We start from the raw sequence: 18,923 nt of genomic DNA on the forward strand, positions 1-18,923 counted from the left end.
GGCAGTGGGCGGGGCCGCCCTCGGCAGACGACAGGTCATGAGGCGGGGTCCCCAGGAGTGGGGCTCGTGCCCTTATGGAGGAGACAGACCCCAGCCCCTCTCCTCCGCGTGAGACACAAGGAGAAGTCTGCCACCAAAAGAGAGCCCTCACCCTGCCAGGCTGGTGCCCCAACCCAGACTGTCAGCCTCCAGAGCAACGAGACATAAATTTCTACTGTTCACGGGATGGGCCGCCGTCTGCGGTAGTTTGTTAGCAGCCCAGAGGGGCTACGGCAGTATCAGCAGGAATGCACGGGACAACCTGGGATCTGGAATCTAAAAAAGTTCCAACAGCACTGCAAAAATTAAAACCCTGAAGTATAAAGCTTACAAAACATATATATGCACGCGTGCAGAAGACAGTGAAACTCAGGTGAGCACAAACAAATCACAAAATACAGAGCTCCTCCTTGCTCACGAGCAACGCACTCAACGTTGTTAAGAGGATCATTTTTTTCCTCCCAAACATATTTGACGAATTGTTTCAAAAGTTAAAGGAGATGACAGAAGGCTAAACCCCCAAACTTATGGTAAAGCGACAGAAATGAAGAGTGTGATGCTGGAGAGCAGAGAGAGACGCAGAGCAGAACAGAAAGCACAAAATAGACCCATGTGAATCCAGTCAAGTGGCCAGTCAAAGGGACAGTGTAACAGAGGAAGGAAGTGTGTCCACAAACGGCCAGGAAGCAACTGGAAACCATGTGGGAAAATGAACGTAGACACAAATACTCTAACTCACACACACAAAAAATTCACTCAGAATGGTCCATAAACATGAATGTTTGGTTTTTTTTTTTTAATAATAGAAAATTATTTAATTAGTATACATGTGTTCCCCATCCTGAACCCTCCTCCCTCCTCCCTCCCCACACCATCCCTCTGGGTCGTCCCAGTGCACCAGCCCCAAGCATCCAGCATCGTGCATTGAACCTGGACTGGCATCTCGTTTCATACATGACGTTTCACATGTTTCAATGCCATTCTCCCAAATCTCCCCACCCTCTCCCTCTCCCACAGAGTCCATAAGACTGTTCTATACATCAGTGTCTCTTTTGCTGTCTCGTATACAGGGTTATTGTTACCATCTTTCTAAATTCCATATATATGCGTTAGTATACTGTATTGGTGTTTTTCCTTCTGGCTTACTTCACTCTGTATAATAGGCTCCAGTTTCATCCACCTCATTAGAACTGATTCAAATGTATTCTTTTTAATGGCTGAGTAATACTCCATTGTGTATATGTACCACAGCTTTCTTATCCATTCATCTGCTGATGGACATCTAGGTTGCTTCCATGTCCTGGCTATTATAAACAGTGCTGCGATGAACATTGGGGTACACGTGTCTCTGCAAAATCATAACCATTATAGAATAAAATCTATATAATCTTGGGTTTGGTATAGGTTTTTAAATAAAACACTGAACAGTAGTCTATGAAAGAAAAAAAAATGTGATGCTGTCTATTAAAATTTTAAATGTCTACCTCATGAAAGACCCTGTTAAAGAGAATAAAAAGAGAAATCACAGGGGCTTCCCTGGTGGTCTGATGGTGGGGAATCCACCTCCCAATGCAGGGCACACAGATCCCATCCCTGCGCCAGGAAGATCCCACATGCTGCACAGCAGTTCTTCAGGGTTCCAATTTCTGCACATCCTTGCCAACAGTAGCTTCCTCTTTCTTTTCTTTTTATAGTAGCCATTCTAATAGATGCGAAGTGGTACCTTGCTGTGGGTTATTTCTGTTTTTGTTTGTGTGGGTTGAGCCGTGAGGCTTGCGGGATCTTTGTTCCCCAACAAGGGATTGAACCTGGGCCTTCGGCAGTAAAAGCACGAAGTCCAAGCCATAAACCCACCCGGGAATTCCCTCTCACTGTGGTTTGTCCACTTCCCTGATGGCTAGTGATGCTGAACATCTCTTCACGTCTTTACTGGCACCAAGTTTAGCAATGACTTCTTGGGTATGACAACAAGAGCACAGGCAGTAAGATGAAACATAAATAAACTGCACTTCACAAGCACTTAAAGCTTTTGTGCTTCAAAGGATACTCTCAAGAAAGTAAAAAAACAACCTACAGAATAGAAAAAAATATTTGCTAATCACAAGTCTGATAAGCATCTTGTATCCAGAATATACAGAGAGCTCTTACAACTCAGCTACAAAGGGATAAACAACCCAAATTTAAAATGGGCAAAGGACTCAAGCAGACTTTTCTCCAAATAAGATACACAAATGGCATGAAAAGCTGCTCAGCATCATTAGCTGTCAAGGATACACAAATAAAAACCACCATGTGGTACCACTTTATATCCATTCGCTCGCTCGCTAAGTCGCTTCAGTCGTGTCTGACTCTGTGCGACCCCATAGACGGCAGCCTACCAGGCTCTGCCGTCCCTGGGATTCTCCAGGCAAGAACACTGGAGTGGGTTGCCATTTCCTTCTCCAATGCATGAAAGTGAAAAGTGAAAGGGAAGTCGCCCAGTCGTGTCCGACTCTTCGCAACCCCATGGACTGCAGCCCACCAGGCTCCTCCGTCCATTGGATTTTCCAGGCAAGAGTACTGGAGCAGGGTGCCATCGCCTTCTCCATCCATTAGAACGGCTGTTATCAAAACAACTTAATTCACAAAAGGAAAAAAAAGAAATGAAAAAAAAAAAAAGGACACTAACAAGAGTTGGAAAAATATGCAGAACATGGAGCCAACAGTACACTGCCAACGAGAATATAACGTTGCAGCCACTGAGAAAAACAGTTTGGTAATTCTTCAAAAAGATGAACATAGAGCTAACACATAATCTAGCAAGTCTAAACCTAGGAATACACACAAAGAATTGAAAACAGGTATTCAAACAAAAACTTATACAGTAACTTTCATAGCAACACAGTTCCCAAGAGTGCAAAGACGGAAATAACCCAAACATCTGTCTAGGGACAAGGGTGCAGCCTGTCCATAGACTGCCCACTACAATGTGGACAGACGTCAGAACCACTGCAGTAAGAGGGGAGAAAAGAACACTAAAGGCCGTGTATTATACAGCGCCATTTGTATGAAACATCCATAGTAGGTGAGTCATAAGACAGAAAGTGGACTCGTGGGGGCTAGAGGTCACAGGGAGGGTGGAGAGGGCAGTGGGCGCTTAGGGGGCTTCCCTTCAGAGTGAAAAGCAGACAGAGGGGACAGCTGCCCATAAGATGACGCACCGAGTGTCGCTGCCGCACACACTAGAAAACAGTTAATTCCACCCTATGCAAACTCTACTGCATCAACAGCCAGAGAGAGAGCGCCCTGAGCCCCCGGGCAGCCCCCGCCTCGGCCGAGCCTCCAGGGCTGTCCACGGCCCGGCTGCCGCAGGACCTGGCCAGCCACCCTTTGGATGCTCGTGCCCCGGCCACACTGTCACTCAGCTCCTCCCTCCGGCAGCTTCCCCGTCAAGTCCCAGGCCACCTTCCCTGCCTCCTTCACAGAGGCATGGTGATCCGCGACCCCTCATCGGGGCTCGTGGGGTCTCAGTGTGCAGTTGCCAAGGGTCGTCTCCCCAGAATGGGTGGAAATGAGTGTTTCCTGAGCCTCGCTGTGTACAGGCAGCTGGCGCAGTTCATCCTGAGAGGCAGGCGTGGCCCACCTACAACCACCAGCCTCTAAAAGCGGCTGCTCCCTCAGGCAAGAGGAGGACCCAGTGTGTGAGTCACATGAACACTGTGCCCAGCCGTCCAGTCCTGCGGGGCTCAGGTCCACGTGAGCTGCAGGCGCCACACAGATGCTGTTATAAATACACCGGCCTGGGGCTCCCCAGGGCCGGCTCCAGGAAGTGGATTCGCGCTGGTATTTTTATCCCTGGTTAGAGCAGAGGGTGCCTGCGCCTCACTTCCGTCCACACACGTCCACTCTCTGGAAACTAAAGATACACTCGGGGTCCTGCCTGGTCCCGCCTGTCGCTCTCCACAAACCTCAGGGCTCCACAGCACACAGTGGGGCGGGGTGGGGGGCCCTGTCTGAGCCAGAGCGACCTGTGCCTCAGGACCTGGGGAGGCTTTGCTTCTCTCTGCTCGGACCACAGGGAGGTGCCTCTCCAGCCCAGCACCCAGGAGACAGGCCTCCATCTATCCCACCTGCAATACATCAGCACCTCCAACCTCAGGGCAGGTCCAGCCCAGCCCTCACTAAACAGAGGACCCCAGTACCAGACCCAAGTCCCGCAGCCAGGAGGGACAGGGTCTGTGTGTGAAACCCAGGGAGTGTGCTAGGGAGGCCCCAGAGGCACCCCGGCGCCCCAGGGCCAGTAGGAATCCGGAGACATCTGGCAGAGGCAGGGACGCTGCCCAGAAAGGGGAAGTCCTACCCCAGCACCTGATAACGTGCCCTCTTACAGAAATAGGGCCTCAGCCCATAATTCAGCCAAAATAGAGCACGTCTTTCAGGTCAGCCCTGATCCACTGTGACGACACTGGTATACGGAGGGGCTCTGGACAGAAGGCAGGGCCCTTGTGAGGCTGGAGCTGTGCAGCCTCGAGCCAGGAATCACCTAAGCCAGGCACGGCCTGAGTCAGGTCATTGCTAGCAACCCCGCAGCCCCGCCAACACTGTGATTCCACACTTCCGGCCGCCAGAACTTCGAGACCATCAATTTCTGCTGTTCTAAGCCACCCAGCTTGTGGTGCACTGCTGCGGCAGCACCGGACACAGATAGGCGCCCTCTGCCCTGTCCCCCGCTCTCCAGACCACAGGCGGGGGGGTGGGCGATAGGCAGGGCCCTTCACAGACCTAGGCCACGGCAGGCGGTCACTTCTGGCCCTGACCCTCAGGGCTCTGGCCACAGCTCGCAGCTTCCTGGGGCTCCTGGGAGGATGAGGACAAGGAGAAGTGGGGGGCGGGGGGGCCACCCTGAGCTGGTCACTGAACACCCCCAAAAACCCCGGGCAGCAGACCCCAGCTCCCCTCTATGTCCTCTGGGCCCGTCCCCCAGCCATCAGCAATTTGAAACGGCCATCCATCCCTTTTAATCTCAGTCGGGGAGGAAGCCCAGGGAGGCACAGAAAGCGGACCCTCAGCCTCATCGCTGCGTCTCACCTGTGTCCACGGGGCCCAGACTGGCCTCTCAAGGGGCTGAGGGCAGAACAGGCTGTGGGGCCAACACCTCGTTTCTCAGAGGGGCCTGGGGTTAAGCCCGGAAGCAGGGAGGGAAGTGGTGGATGGGGGCCAGGATGGCAGGACGCTGAGGGCAGAGGCCCAGGCCCACAGGGATGGGGTGCAGGGGAAAGCCCGCCTGCCTCCACCCAGACCCGACACCTGACAACCGCATGGGTGGCCCTGCGCAGGAGGTCCAGTGCAGTCAAAGGTCAGCTCCAGGGCCGTTGGTCCATGAGCCGCCAGATGGACAGGCTGCAGCACCGCGGGCCTGCCCACACAGCACCTCCCGGCCGGGAATCCAGGCTCGACCATCCAGGCTCGACCGGTCACAGAAAACGCCACTGGTGGGGGTTGGGGGGGCTCAGAGCTCCATGCGCTTCCCGGGAAGGCGGAGGTCAGCTCCCCACAGAGCAGTCCAGGGCACAGTAGTCGCCACTGCTGCCCTCGCACCGGGGGGACGCCAGCCGGGGGTGGCCCGCAGGGGCCCAGTCCTCCTGTGGCAGGTAGGCGGGCGACGGCACCCCCCACTCCACGTGTCCTGCTGGCAGCACACCTGCCGGGAGGCCGGGCCCAGGGCCGCCCTCCTCCTCCAGGCCCGCCGACGGCCAGGCGTCTGCTGGGTCACAGTGCAGCAAAGCGACGGCCTCCCGGACACGGGCTTCCAGGAGGGCTCCTCGTGGGGGGCCGGCATGGTCCCGGCCAGCCTGTGGGCTGGCTCCGCGGGCCCCTATCCAGGTCTAGAATAGAGCAGCGGGAGGAGGGCAGGCCTCAGGAGGCGTGTTCAGGACTCAGCATGGGAGCAGCCGCCCCTCCTCCACGAAGCTCTCCAGACAGCCACACCCAGAAGCCCAGAGCGCCCTGCCCATCCACCATGGGCCGGCCCAGCCTCGGCACAGGGCCCCCTCCCTCCACACGCCCCCCTGCACGGGCCCGGGGCTCACAGAGGCCTAAGCCAGGGTGTAGATACGGGCCAAAGACAGTGCTGCCCCTCACCCCAATCCCACTACCCGCACGCACGCACGCACGCACGCACGCACGCGGTGCTGTTGGGCCTAACACCTCTGGGCCAAGGTCAGCAGACCTGGACCCCTCTGTGGGACCACAGGAGGCCCCCACCTCCAAAAGGAAGCTGTTTCTGCATATAAATCAACGAAGTTAGAACACTCCCTTTCACCATGCACACACACAAAAATTCAAAATGACTTAAAGATCTAAACATAAGACATGTCACCATAAAACTCCTAGAAGAGAACATAGGCAGAACATTCCCTAACATACATCATACTAAAGTTTTCACAGGTCAGTCTCCCGAGGCAACAGAAATAAAAATAAGCAAATGCAACCTAATCAAGCTAACAAGATTTTCCACAACAAAGGAAACCATAAAATGAAAAGACAACATACAGACTAGGAGAAAATATTTGCAAACAATGTGACCAACAAGGGATTAATTTTTAAAATATACAAACAGCTCATACAACTCACTAACAACATCAACAACAACAACAAAAAAATCAAAAAATGGGCAGAAGACTGAAAAAGACATTTCTCCAAAGAAGAAACACAAATGGCCAAGAGGTACATGAAGCTCGCCATCAATAATTATTAGAGAAATGCAAATGGAAATTACAGTGAGGTACCATCTCACACTGGTCAGAATGGCCATCATTAAAAGCTGCAAATAGGACTTCCCTGGTGGAACAGTGGATAAGAATCCACCTGCCAATGTACAGGACATGGTTTCGATCCCTGGTCCAGGAAGATCACACATTCCATGGAGCAACTAAGCCTGTGCTTCACAAGTTCTGAAGCCCACGTGCCCAGAGCTTGTGCTCCCCAACAAAAGAAGTCACCGCAATGAGAAGCCCACACACAGCCACACAGAGTTGTCCTCACCACAACCAGAGAAAGCACACACACACAGCAACGAAGACCCAGCACAAACAAAAATACGTAAATAAGTAAAAAAAAAACTACAAACAATAAATGCTGGAGAGGGTGTAGAGAAAAGGGAACCCTCCTACACTGTTAGTAGGAATAAACTGGTCATCCACTGTAGAAAACTGTATGGATGCTCCTTAAAATAAAAAAATAGAGCTACCATATGACCCAGCAATCCCACTCTTGGGCATATATCCAGACAAAATTCTAATTCAAAAAGATACATGCATTACCATGTGTAAAATTAGACAGCTGGTGGAAATTTGCTGTATGAGGCAGGGAGCTCAAATCTGATGCTCTGTGACAACCTAGAAGGGTGGGAGATGGGAGGGAGGTTCAAGAGGAAGGGACATGCGTATATATGTGTATATATATATATACTGAAACCAACAATATTGTAAAACAACTACCCTCCAATTAAAAATACATATTTTTTATAAAAAGGTATATGTACCTCAATGTTCACTGAAGCATTATGCACAATAGCCAAGACAGAGAAACAATCTAAATGTCTATCAATATGTGAATGGATGAAGAAGTGTGTGTGTGTGTGTGTGTGTGTGTGTGCGCGCGCGCGCACAATGGAATATAACTCAGACACAAAAAGAATGAAATAATGCCATTTTCAGCAACACGGTTGCAATCACAGATTACCATACTAAGTGAAATAAGTCAGACAAAGACAAACACCATATGAAATCGCTTATACGACACAAGGGAACGTGTCTACAAAACAGAAACAGGCTACCGGACATAGAAGACGCTTGTGATCGCCACGGGGGTGGGGGAGGGGTATTCTGGGAGCTGGGGGCTAGCAGACGCAAACTCTTACATACATGCCGCATAAACAGCAAGGTCCTCCTGTAGAGCCAGTACCCTGTGACAAACCATCATGGAAAAGAAGTTTTTAAGAAGCTGTTTCCTACGTGGGACCAGGGATCTCCATCGAGTGCAGCACACACACCTTCCATCGGAGAGCCAGTCCGTGGCTCCAGACCACGTCCTGGGGGGTCTAACTAACCCCCGGTGGCTGCTGTGGTTCTACAGGGAAGGGGCTGGGTGCCTACAGCCCAGAAGGGGAGTTCAGGGTAACCTTTACCCCACAGCCCTGATCAAGGCCTCAGCTTTAAGCTCCAAATCATCTCTCTCGATGACAATCTTAGAAACCATACTTTCTGTTAAGAGAGGAAAAGGCCAGGAGGAACCCGGCCATGCAGAGCCAGTCCGCGGACCCCCGGAGCTCCATCCTCTGACAAAGCAAGGGGCCCAAGACAGTGAGACCAGAGACCACCCATGGAGCTCCCCTGCCGCTCCTTCTGCCTGTGGAGCAAGAGCGCCCGGCCAGCAGCGGGGACCACAGGGCCACCAAGCTGTCCTGAGTGGCCTGTGAGAGCCCACGAGGGCACCATGACGGGGGTGGGAGGCCAACTCATCACACCAGCCAGCGGGCCTGGAGGGGCCAGGCCCTCCACAGCGGCCACCAGAGTACCCCAGGGACCAGGGACGGCTCCAGGGCATCAGAAGACGCAGCCGCCGGCGCTGGCACCTCAAAGGGCCACTGCAAACCGAAGAGGCAATGTCACAAGAATCTTCACGTTTTTCCATCAGCAATGAAATCAGAGACACAAGAGGAAAAAGAGCTCAGCCACACGACAAAGCTAATTTTTCTTCTTGCCCATTTGAGTCATAGTGTGTATATACCTCTATATATACTCTACAGGCCACTGTATACACTGAAAAAGCTCAAAGCACTGACAAAGGCCCCCAAACCTCATCGAAGCCCACATCCTGGGGAGGCCGGACATCAGGGCACCCCAGCCCCACCCCAACCCTGGCCCGCAGGGTCACAAACCTGGAAGTCCCCGTTGTGCACGCTGTACAGAGGCTGGAAGAATGGGCCTGGGGACGGCACATCCTTGTACAAAGCTGTCTTCATCCTGCAGCCAGGAGACGGCAGTCAGAGGCTGCAGAGACCTGGGCCAGGGGCTCCTTGCAGCCCTGCTCCAGGCGTCACTGCAGGGACCTCAGCTCCTTCTAGCAGCAGGCCCGTCCCTGCCCCGCATGCGCTCTCCCCTCACTGGGTCCACATCTGACACGTGTACCTATGGGCCCTGTGCAGGTGACCCCACAGAGCTGAGTTATACCAAGCCACGCAGTGGAGGTGCCCAGCTTTGTCCTCAGTCTGAGAGGGAGACAGCACCTCCAGGAGGCCCGCCTGATTTCTCCCTGAGCATCTACCCACCCAGGACCCAGTGGTCCTCCCCTGAGGATGGCATACTGGGCTCCAATCCAGCAGGTCCAGGTCAACCTCAGCAGCCTCCCCGGGGGCCTAGCCCAATTCCCCACACCAGGGCTGGCCTCAGGGGGCACAGGTCACATAGCATCCACCCGCATGTCCCATCAGTTTCTATTCCTGAGACCCTGGCACTTCCCTCCCCTTGGCTCCATCTCTGCTTCTCCCGCCAGCTCCCACACTTGCCTCCGTCTGGACACCGCTGCTGGTTGCCCCGCAGGCCTCCTCCTCACTTGTACCACGAACTTCCTCTCTCAAAACATCAGCCAGGTCACATCACATGTGGCCAGGCTTCAAGGGCTTTCCTTTGACCCAAGGAAAAGCCTGACCCCTCCCTCGCCCAGGCTCTCTCTGTCCAGTCGCCTCTCACCCTCTCTGCTCCCTGTCCATGCCCGGCCAGTCTCCTGTGGGGCCAGCCCTGCACCCTGTCACCTGACCGTGTGATGGCTTGTTTCAGGAGGGCCTTTGTGTTCATCTGGATCTCAGCAGCATCCCCCAGGGCCGGGCACAGGGGCCCATGGAAACCAGACGCCCAGCACTGTGCCCACAGAACCAGGCAATGGGCTGGCACCTCCAGAGGCAGGAGACAGGGCTCAGACCACAGCACAGTGTCCAGGGCTCCTGGGGACACACTGTCTACCACCCCCACGCACATGGCAACTTGGGAACTCCCCACTGGTCCAGGGCAGAGGCCTGAAACCCCTCCCCATCCAGGAGCATGCAGGGAGGGGCTGCAGGTTTGAACCTTCAATGCACCGTTGACCCCATGCCCAAACACACACACACACACACACACACACACACACACGATCACACGCACACAAGCACACACTCCCACACACGATCACACACACACAAGCACATGCTCTCACACACATCCCTGGTCACCCACCTGGGCGACAGTTTGAACAGTAAGTAGATCAGGCTGCTCAGCAAGAGGAAGAGGGACACAGCGACCAGGGTGCTATCAGACTGCCCCAGAGCAGGGACCAGGCGACCTGTGGCGAGAAGGACCAGGGCTGTGTCCCTCTGACTCGCCAAGGCATCCAGCCGAGCGCCTGGGCCACAGGGGAAGTACCGGACAGGCCCTGGAGGTTTGTTTCACGCCTGCAAGACCAGGTGAGGCACGCACCCCTGGGCCTCGCCTTTTCCATCCACAGGGTCAACAGGGTCTGCGATCCTTCAGGACCTCTGTCCACGGGGTCAGCCAGGCCGCCCTAAGCAGACGAGGCTACGCCCGGCTCCACGGGCAGCAGCGGGGCCTGGTGTGCAGCCTGGGGCCACGGTCACTCCCGGGAGCCCCCCAAACTGACCCCGTTGACCATCTCAGAGAGAGGGGGTAGGAGGGGGAAAGGTGGGACACTCGGAGGCAGGAGGGGCCCCACCCAGACCCCGGGGGCAGCGGCCACGGCAGCGCCCACCTCGTCTGGGGGGAGCGGCAAAGCAGGCAGGCTGGCTCCAGTCACTCCACACGCCCTCGTATCGCTCCTCCTCCGCCACCTCGCCCTCTAGGGCAGCCATCTGGACTCGCAGCCGGGCCTCATAGGCAGAACCAGGGTCCAACTCGGCGGCTTCAAGTTTGAGCCAGGTCACCCCAACGATGTGATCCTTGTGCCGAGCCCACTGGGGATGAGGACAGTCGGGAGATGCCAGTGGTGAGACTGGGTCGTCAGCCCTAGAGGACACGCACGCGGGCACACTGCACGTCCACACGCTCACGTGCATTCACTTGCATGCACACTCTTCCACATAGGCAGGCCCTGGGAACACGCGCACACACACACACAGGCACGCTCACCACTCTGCACTCACATACCCTTGGCTCTGGTCACTGCCTTCCTTGTAATTCCAAGGTGAAAGCACCCTGGGTGGGAAGAGCAGCATCTCCTGCTGCTTCCAGGAGAGACGGGCCCCAGGGTGGGCGACCCAGCTTTACCTCCCAGGCTTCCTCCTGCCTCTTGAAGGCCAGTTCATAGCTGAGGAGCATGGCCAGCGGCTCCAAGGCAGGACTGACGCTCCAGGTCAGGACACAGTGCTCAGAGCTGACGTTGCTCTGCAAGTCCGAGGGGGGGTCCAGCTTCACTGAAACAGAGCAAAGCCATGTGAGGGTATGTGAGTCAGCACGCCCAAGACGGGATCAGAAAGATTCCCGGGAAGGATGAGGATGTGACCAAGGCCCTCTCAGAGCAAGGCCTCCCTGGGAGCCTGGGACGAGACAACCCCTGAGGCAGCTAAGATGCATCTCAAATCTAAGCTGGCGTGCCTGAAGTGCATTTCAAGGGACTCACGCTGCAGCTCCAGCCCCAACTCAAAGCCCTGCTCCTTCATCCTCCTCCGGACCCAAGCCCTCCGGCAACCAGTGGGCCGACCCCTCGCCCCTCAGTTCCTACCTGCTGCAAGCCCTGGGTCTGTCTGCAGGGACTGGGCACGCTTGACTGGGTGGCGGGGGTTATGGGCGGTGGGCTGTGGCCAGGGGGTTCCCAGCCAACACACCCGACCCAGGTCTCACCGTGTCTCCGGGGCAGATACTGTGGATCCACAAGGCTGACCTGCTCCTTCCCAGAGATGTGGTGGTGGAAGGTGATGGTGAAGTTGTCAGCAGGCACGAGGACCTCCTCGGGCGGCAGCTCCACGGTGCACACGCCGGCCCAGAAGACACACTTGTGCTTGCTGCCCGGCACGACGTTGCTGGAAAGGACACGTGTGGGCACCAAGGGACCATGGCCCCCCCAGCTCCCTGCCCTCTGCCCCCGCTCTCCAGCCTCACCTGGTGAAGAGCAGCCAGGAGCCGGCCCCCTGGCCCAGCGCTGGGCCAGGCCAGCGGCACTCAATCCTGAGGATGTTGTTATTGTAGCAGGTGAAAGCCCCAGGCCCTGGCCCTGGGAACAGTGACCGTGGCAAGTTCACCGTGGCTGCCTTGGGGCAGGGCCAGGGGAGGGGGAGGGCTTGGCGCTGACCCCCTGTGACAGGGCAGGCCTGAGAGAAGGAGCCCTGAGGTGACCACGGCGGGGCTGGGCACCCTAAGGGGATGGGCTGTGACCATGCGCCCTGGGTGGGGCTGAAGCCCCAACCGGTCTGCAGAAGATGGGCACCCGCAGCCCAGACCCTGCCCCGCTCTGTGCCCATAGCCCCTGCACGCCCTGAGCCAGCCCTCACCTCCTCTGTCTCCCAGGACAGGGACCCCCAGGCTGAGCCAGGCGCAGAGCAGGAAGCAGGTGCCCGCCTCTCTCATCAGAACTTCGCTCTGCAAGGTCCAACCTGGAAGAGGCTGGGCTGAGGGGCTGTGTAGAGAGCACCACCCCCCCCACCGCGCCCCGAGGTGGCACTGTGGGGAGGGCATTTCAAGCAAGTCACCACCCGTTCCCTCATCCCATCCCTTGAAGGAGGCTGAGCACCGCAGGGGAGCAGCACCCGCAGGAGCTCAAGCTCAGGCCTCCCAGGTCTGAATCAGCCACGTGTCCAGGTCTGTCCAGCAGGCAGCGCTCTGAGCCTGGGCCCCAGGTCCCCCCTGCAGGGGAGTCAGGGTTGGGGGAACACGGTTGTAGATGACAACTGAAGGGCAGATCTGCTGGACCCACTGGTGTCACACCTGGGCCAACTGTGCAAGGTGTACATCCACGTGAGTTCCCACCAGAGCCACGGGAGGTGGGGGGCTGACCCCAGGGCTCTGCCCCAGGACAGCAGAGGAAAGGCAGGGGGTGTCCACATGCCCGCCAGCACCTCCCACACTGTTGCCACAGGCCCATCCTGAGGAGCCCTGCAGGGGACAGCACCCCGGGGCGGGGCTCCCAGTGCTGGATGCGAGGAAGCACCTTGGGGTGAGCAGGCTGCTGACGCCCTGTCACCCCATTTTTGCAGCCCCAGATGGTACGCTGATAGCTCCTTCGCAGGAAGCAGGGCCAGCCTGGTTATGCAAGCCTGATGGTGATAAGGACTCAGAAAAGCAGCAGACAAGCACAGACCGCAGCACGGAAGCTCTCAGAGCCCGCACCCACTCTCCCAGCAGCAGACGCCCACCCCACCCCCTGCAGCCTCCTCATGGACCCGCACGACAGACCCGTCAGATCAACAGGCAGGAAGACCTCACCCGCCTCTGGATTGAAGCATCACCTGCCACAAACCGCTGGCAGTCACGGGGGGAGGGAGCTGGCTCTCAGGGATCCCAAGATGGGGTCATCCACAAGGATGTTGGGGGGTGGCCGGGAAGTGGGCACCAGGATGTGGGAGGCAGGGTACTTAGGATGTGGGGGGCGGGGCACTTAGGATGTGGGGAGTGGGGGGCATTTAGGATGTGGGGGCGGGGCACTTAGGATGTGGGGAGTGGGGGGCATTTAGGATGTGGGGGGCGGGGGCACTTAGGATGTGGGGGGCAGGGGGCATTTAGAATGTAGGGCAGGAAGAAGTGCCAGGATGGCCCCAGGGAGGCCCAATCACACCCAGAGGAGACAGGTCACGGGGTGGCCGCGACGCAGGATGGGGCCCCACGGGAGGGCGGCCCCACATGCCCATCCTGCGGGGGCCAGGCCGACATCCCCACCCGGCTCGTCCCTTCCCACTGGTCCGTGGACACGGCTTTCGGCAGACAGCACTCTGGCCCCTTTTCCCAACCCCGTTTCCTCCCTGGCCTCAGGGTCAAGGTCTGGCCAGATGACCTCCAGCCCAGAGCCTGCCTCCCGGCTTCCCGCCCGCCAAGAAGTCATGGGCTGCCATGCAGCTGGACTTCTGCCGGGCCCTCGTAGGGTCAGCGCCCCGGGCCTCACCAGGTGAGACGCCCGCAGGGCGGGGTTTATGCAGCGCACCACACCCTCTGGATTGGCTTCCTGTCCCCTTTCACACAGTCTGTATTTTTAATGGGGACAGACTACCCCTGCCCATCCCGGGGTGGGATGGAGGCTGCGGTTGAGACGGCACTGATCCACCACTGCCCTCACTGCTGGGAGAGGAGGGAGTCCAGAGGCTGGCTCCCGGGGCAGCTCGGACCTGGGGGGCGGGCCTGAGACACAGCACGAGGCAGGAGGCAGGAAACGGGAGCAGGACCCGGCGCCCCGGGGCAAAGGGCTGAGGACCCTGCTGGGCAAGGGCAGAGGCGGGCGGTCAGGGCAGGGAGGCCACCTGTCCTGGGATGGCCGAGCCGGACAGGCACCTGCCTCAGGGAGGTGGACGTCCCGGGACACGGAGAGGCCAGGCCAGAACCAGGGAGAGACGCGGGCGGGATGCAGGGGCCTTGGGTGGACGGGGCCCAGAGAGCAGGACCCAGGACAGAGGGAGGAGGGGGCTGAGGCTGGGAATGCCTCAGGACGAGCTGCTCACTGTCACCCCCCAAACCACCACCCACCCCCCACCCCCACCTTGTCACTGCCTTCCGCCGAGGCGCCGTGCATGGCATGGCTGAAAGAATGCTGACAACGGCCTGGGGTTCAACGAGGGCGGCGCTCTGCTCCACCCACGCCCACACAGCCCTGCCAGCAGCCCGAACTGGCCATCAGCAGCCCTGGTATCAGGCTCCCCCAGGGTGTCTGATTCTTGCTGCGCCCTCCCACCTGCTCCTAACTGAAGAGACATCCCGACCTTCCCCCAGGCCTGCCTTTGCCTGGAGAAGATGTTAACGGGGCTCTGGAACATTCGAGCACGAGCCCTCTTCCTCTCCATCTTCTTGGCTGCAGAGCCCTCTTGGAAGCCTGCCCTCTCCTGCTGCCCTGCCCACAGGTCCCATGGGGGGTCCACAGACTCCTCTTCAGACCTAAAGCCCCTCAAAGTCATGGGCGAGAGCAGAGGCTTTACCAGCCCCAGGACTGAACCCCATCTCCACTCAGTCGTCCGAGCTGAGACCACCTGACCCCAGAATGCCCACGCGCTGCCCCCAAGGGGTCAGGAACTACCCTGGCCCTAAGCCTACCCTGAACTCCACCTGACGAGCTCAGTGCCAGCCCCTCTGCCCAGTGGCACCCACGAGGCTCACAGGCCAGGCCAGGATGGCCCGCCATTCCTATAGCACATGTCTGTCGCCAGGAGATGCCCAAGGCAGGACAGAGTTGATGAACCAGGGTGGCCTCCCCAACGCCCTGCCGCCCTTCTGAGTATGCCCCCCAGGCTCCTCCTGAGCTCGGGGCTTGCGGGCCACCTGCCCCGTCCCCCAAAGTCCACGCTGACTTGAGCAGTGGAGAATCCCAGGCGACACTCACCTCTCCAGATGCAGCTGCTGGCGCCCATGGCAGGCGTGATGCTCCCCTGAGACCTGCAGGTGGCTTGTCACCCAGCCACCCCTGCGCTTGCAGCAAAGTCCCTCTGCCTGATTCAGGAGATAACTGCACCGACCAGTGACGTGAGCCTTGCGCGGGAGGCTGACACAGGCCGCCCACATCTGAAACCACGAGCCCAAGAGCACGGCAGCTGGCCTAAGAGGGGCGAGAGGGGACCAGCACCCACCATAAACCCCACCTTCCACCCCCAGGGACAGCAAGCTGCCACACGTGGACCTGGGGGCCACCCATCGATTGGCGGGTGAGCGGGGCTGCTCCCTGAACTGGCGCCGGGAGGCGAAGACGTGGACCAGGTTCAGAGCAGCGCCTGTCTCCCAGGCTGCAGCTCAGGCAGTCCCTGAGCGCCAGGGTGGGTGGAGACAGTCAAACCTCACAGTGCTGCAGCCTCGCTTAAGGAAGGAAATAAAAGATGGGAGCCCCTGGCCCCAGAGAGACGCCCCTGTGGGAAGCCGGGCACAAGGCCCTCCAGGCCACGTCTACGCTCCAACAAACGCTCATTTAACAGCCACCTCGTTGCTCTGGCTCTTTTCAAATTCTTTTCAGAAAAAAGAATTTTCTCTGAAAATTTTCTTTTCAAATTTTTCAGAGAAGCACATAAAAAGCTACCTCGTGCCTTTACTGGTGGTACAGATCATGGTTTAATAATCCTGTTGGTGGACAATTTCACTGTTGCCCACATCTGCTATTTCAATTTAATGGACATACAACACTGCATTCGTTTCTGGTGTAAACATGCCATTTTAAATGAGTAATTCCAGGCCTGGATCTCTAATCACCAGGATGAGTGCTGTACAAAAAAAAAAAAAAAAAGCAATCTGGAGCAAACTGTCGGGCCTAAGATCTCAAAATAGATGCTGCCAAGCAGTCCTCTAGAAATACACGGACTTCTGCTCCCATCAGACATGTAAGGATGCTTGCAGTCCTCACTGCATTTGACAGCAGTCTTTTAAATCTTTGCCAATCTGATAGGCAAAGACGTTTCAATGTTGTCTTAACTTATATACACTTCCTTGGTTATCAGTAAAGATAAGCATCTTTTCATAAACTTATTGACTGTTATGTTCTTAGGGGTGCCAAATAAGGTTGCACTTTAGCATGCCCCTGTGCCTGAGTTTACGTATCAATGTGTTTGTGTGTGTCTGTTCTGTGCATTAACCCAGCTGAGGGGAGATCTGGAGACACCAGAGCTGTAGCTCTCTGGAGTTGCAGAAACCAGGACCCACGGCAAGATGGCATCAGAGGCTCAAATCCATGACACACCTTAGAACGACCAGGGACACGATCACACTTCTAACATTTAAATGTTGATCATCTTGGCCCCTTACACACTTTTATACTCACTGGTGCCATCCCTGCCCTAGTATCCTTATTAAGAGAGCTTCCTTCTCTCTCAGGCTAGAACTCACTCCCTTGAGACCAACGGACCGCACATCAGCCGCACACGACCCACAGGACAGCATGCAGGCTACAGAGACGGGAGAGCAGGTCACAGACACTGAGATGCGTGAAGGCCACTGCCTCTGCCCAGGAAATGTTCCGATGCCACAGCCTGGCACCCTACCACCTCCTGTAACACGCAGTTCAGTTGAGTCGCTCAATCGTGTCCAACCCTTTGTGACCCCATGGACTGTAGCACGCCAGGCCTCCCTGTCCATCACCAACTCCCGAAGCTTACTCAAACTCATGTCCATTGAGTCGGTGATGCCATCCAACCATCTCATCCTCTGTCGTCCCCTTCTCCTCCCGCCTTCAATCTTTCCCAGCTTTACAAATGAGTCAGTTCCTCGCATCAGGTGGCCAAAGTATTGGAGTTTCAGCTTCAGCATCAGTCCTTCCAATGAATATTCAGGACTGATCTCCTTTAGGATGGACTGATTGGGTCTCCTTGCAGTCCAAGGGACTCTCAAGAGTCTTCTCCAACACCACAGTTCAAAAGCATCAATTTTTTGGTGCTCAGCTTTTCTTTACAGTCCAACTCTCACATCCATACATGACTACTAGGAAAACCATAGCTTTAACTGGACAGACATTTGTTGGCAAAGTAATGTCTCTGCTTTTTAACATACTGTCTAGGTTAGTCATAATACACAGAGATAAACAGAAAAGCAAAATCTGCAGATGGAGGGAAAACCTCAGATACAAAGACAATACAACCAGGGCCACTAAGTGTCTCCCGAAACCCAGCCCCTCGAAAAACAGGCCCAGAGAATAACAAGCACCGCTGGTCAGACGTGCCCTAACGACGGGACACGTGGAGCTGCATACGTCCTCATACCTGATGAGGAGGAGCGGCCAGGGGGCAAGCCCGCCCCCGTTAGAGAACTTGTGAGCGAACAGCAGTTACAACAGAAAATGCGCAGGTGGTCCCGTGGTTAGGACTCTGCGCTTTCACTGCCCTGCGCCCAGGTTCGCTGTCTAGTCTCACGTGCTGCGCCTCAAGGCCATAGATAAATTAAATAAACAAAGAATAAGTTTGTATATTTGCAAATGGTTGGGGAAAAAATAAAGAATTACATGCCATGTGGAACGACTATGAAATTCAAATGTCAGGGTCCACCTTCTGGAACACCGCCTGTATGCGCTGTCTACAGCGGCCCTGGTGTGCTCACGGCTCAGCAGCGATCTTATCACTGTTTCAAGGCCACAGTGTTTCACAACGCTTCTGCTCGCTTGCTTACACTGCACACCCGTCATGTCACAGTAAGAAGACAGGGCTCCAAATGCCCTGTCTTTAAGGCCCAGGGCAGTGCGAGCTACTGTTATCAGTGAGCTGGATGGCAGAGGAGAGTGTCATGCGACGACACTGCAGTAGTCGACATCACCAGGCTAAACACTCCTCTGGCACGAGTCTCAACACAAAACAGAATTTCTTCACAAGAAATAAAAATGAGGCAATGGAATTAAATTTTCCAGGGACTCATCGTTAACCCAGGAAGGAAAGCCGCTGAGGGTGACTTAAAGGTGTCTGACTGCAGAAGCTGAGGGAAGCGTGTCCAGAGAAGATGCGTTTAAGACCATCTGTTTTTGGTCAAGAACAGCTGTTCTGAAAGCTAAGGACACTGGGAGCGACGTCACGTCAATTAAAAATGAGGCAGATAATCTGAAGCGCCTTTCCTCGGCTCTCGATGGCTCCAAACATCACCGGACCCGCCCTCTGCCGCTTCCGCGAGGAGTCAATGCCTCGACACTAAGCGGGGAAAGGCCTGAAGAGCGAGCTTCTGGGCACAGACCGAGGAGACAACTAGCAACTCACGTGGGAGCAA

The 18,923-nt window shown here is 56.2% G+C and overlaps 1 protein-coding gene across 4 annotated transcripts; it reads right to left on the bottom strand.

Annotated features, from left to right (window-relative positions):
• Window positions 1–801: 801 nt before the first annotated feature.
• IL9R (interleukin 9 receptor) lies at window positions 802–17,634 on the bottom strand. 4 transcript variants are annotated; one of them, XM_061400541.1, is made up of 9 exons: window positions 15,583–15,695; window positions 12,557–12,658; window positions 12,168–12,279; window positions 11,910–12,088; window positions 11,337–11,482; window positions 10,822–11,023; window positions 10,293–10,398; window positions 8,960–9,044; window positions 802–5,903 (listed from the first exon to the last, which is right to left on the bottom strand). In XM_061400541.1, exons 1-9 carry the CDS (start codon window positions 15,608–15,610, stop codon window positions 5,562–5,564), a joined length of 1,302 nt encoding a protein of 433 aa, XP_061256525.1. In that variant the 5' UTR covers window positions 15,611–15,695; the 3' UTR covers window positions 802–5,561. The 4 variants fall into 4 exon arrangements, with proteins under 4 accessions (XP_061256525.1, XP_061256524.1, XP_061256523.1 ...); XM_061400540.1 differs by lacking the exon at window positions 12,168–12,279 and having other exon boundaries at window positions 15,583–17,634; XM_061400539.1 differs by lacking the exon at window positions 15,583–15,695 and having other exon boundaries at window positions 12,557–13,635.
• Window positions 17,635–18,923: the final 1,289 nt, after the last annotated feature.

This window comes from Bos javanicus, chromosome 25 (genome assembly GCF_032452875.1).
Source record: "Bos javanicus breed banteng chromosome 25, ARS-OSU_banteng_1.0, whole genome shotgun sequence".
In the NCBI taxonomy this organism is placed as follows: Eukaryota; Metazoa; Chordata; class Mammalia; order Artiodactyla; family Bovidae; genus Bos; species Bos javanicus.

What these genes read in the sequence shown, in the direction of transcription:
- IL9R (XM_061400538.1), bottom strand. Translation starts at nt 12,526, where the DNA reads ATGGGCACAGAGCGGGGCAGGGTCTGGGCTGCGGGTGCCCATCTTCTG. An exon ending in CTGTTCAAACTGTCGCCCAG is followed by an intron (nt 9,045 to 10,292) that starts GTGGGTGACCAG and finishes TCCTGGCTGCAG; the next exon opens with GATGAAGACAGCTTTGTACA. An exon ending in TGCACAACGGGGACTTCCAG is followed by an intron (nt 5,904 to 8,959) that starts GTTTGTGACCCT and finishes GCTCTATTCTAG; the next exon opens with ACCTGGATAGGGGCCCGCGG.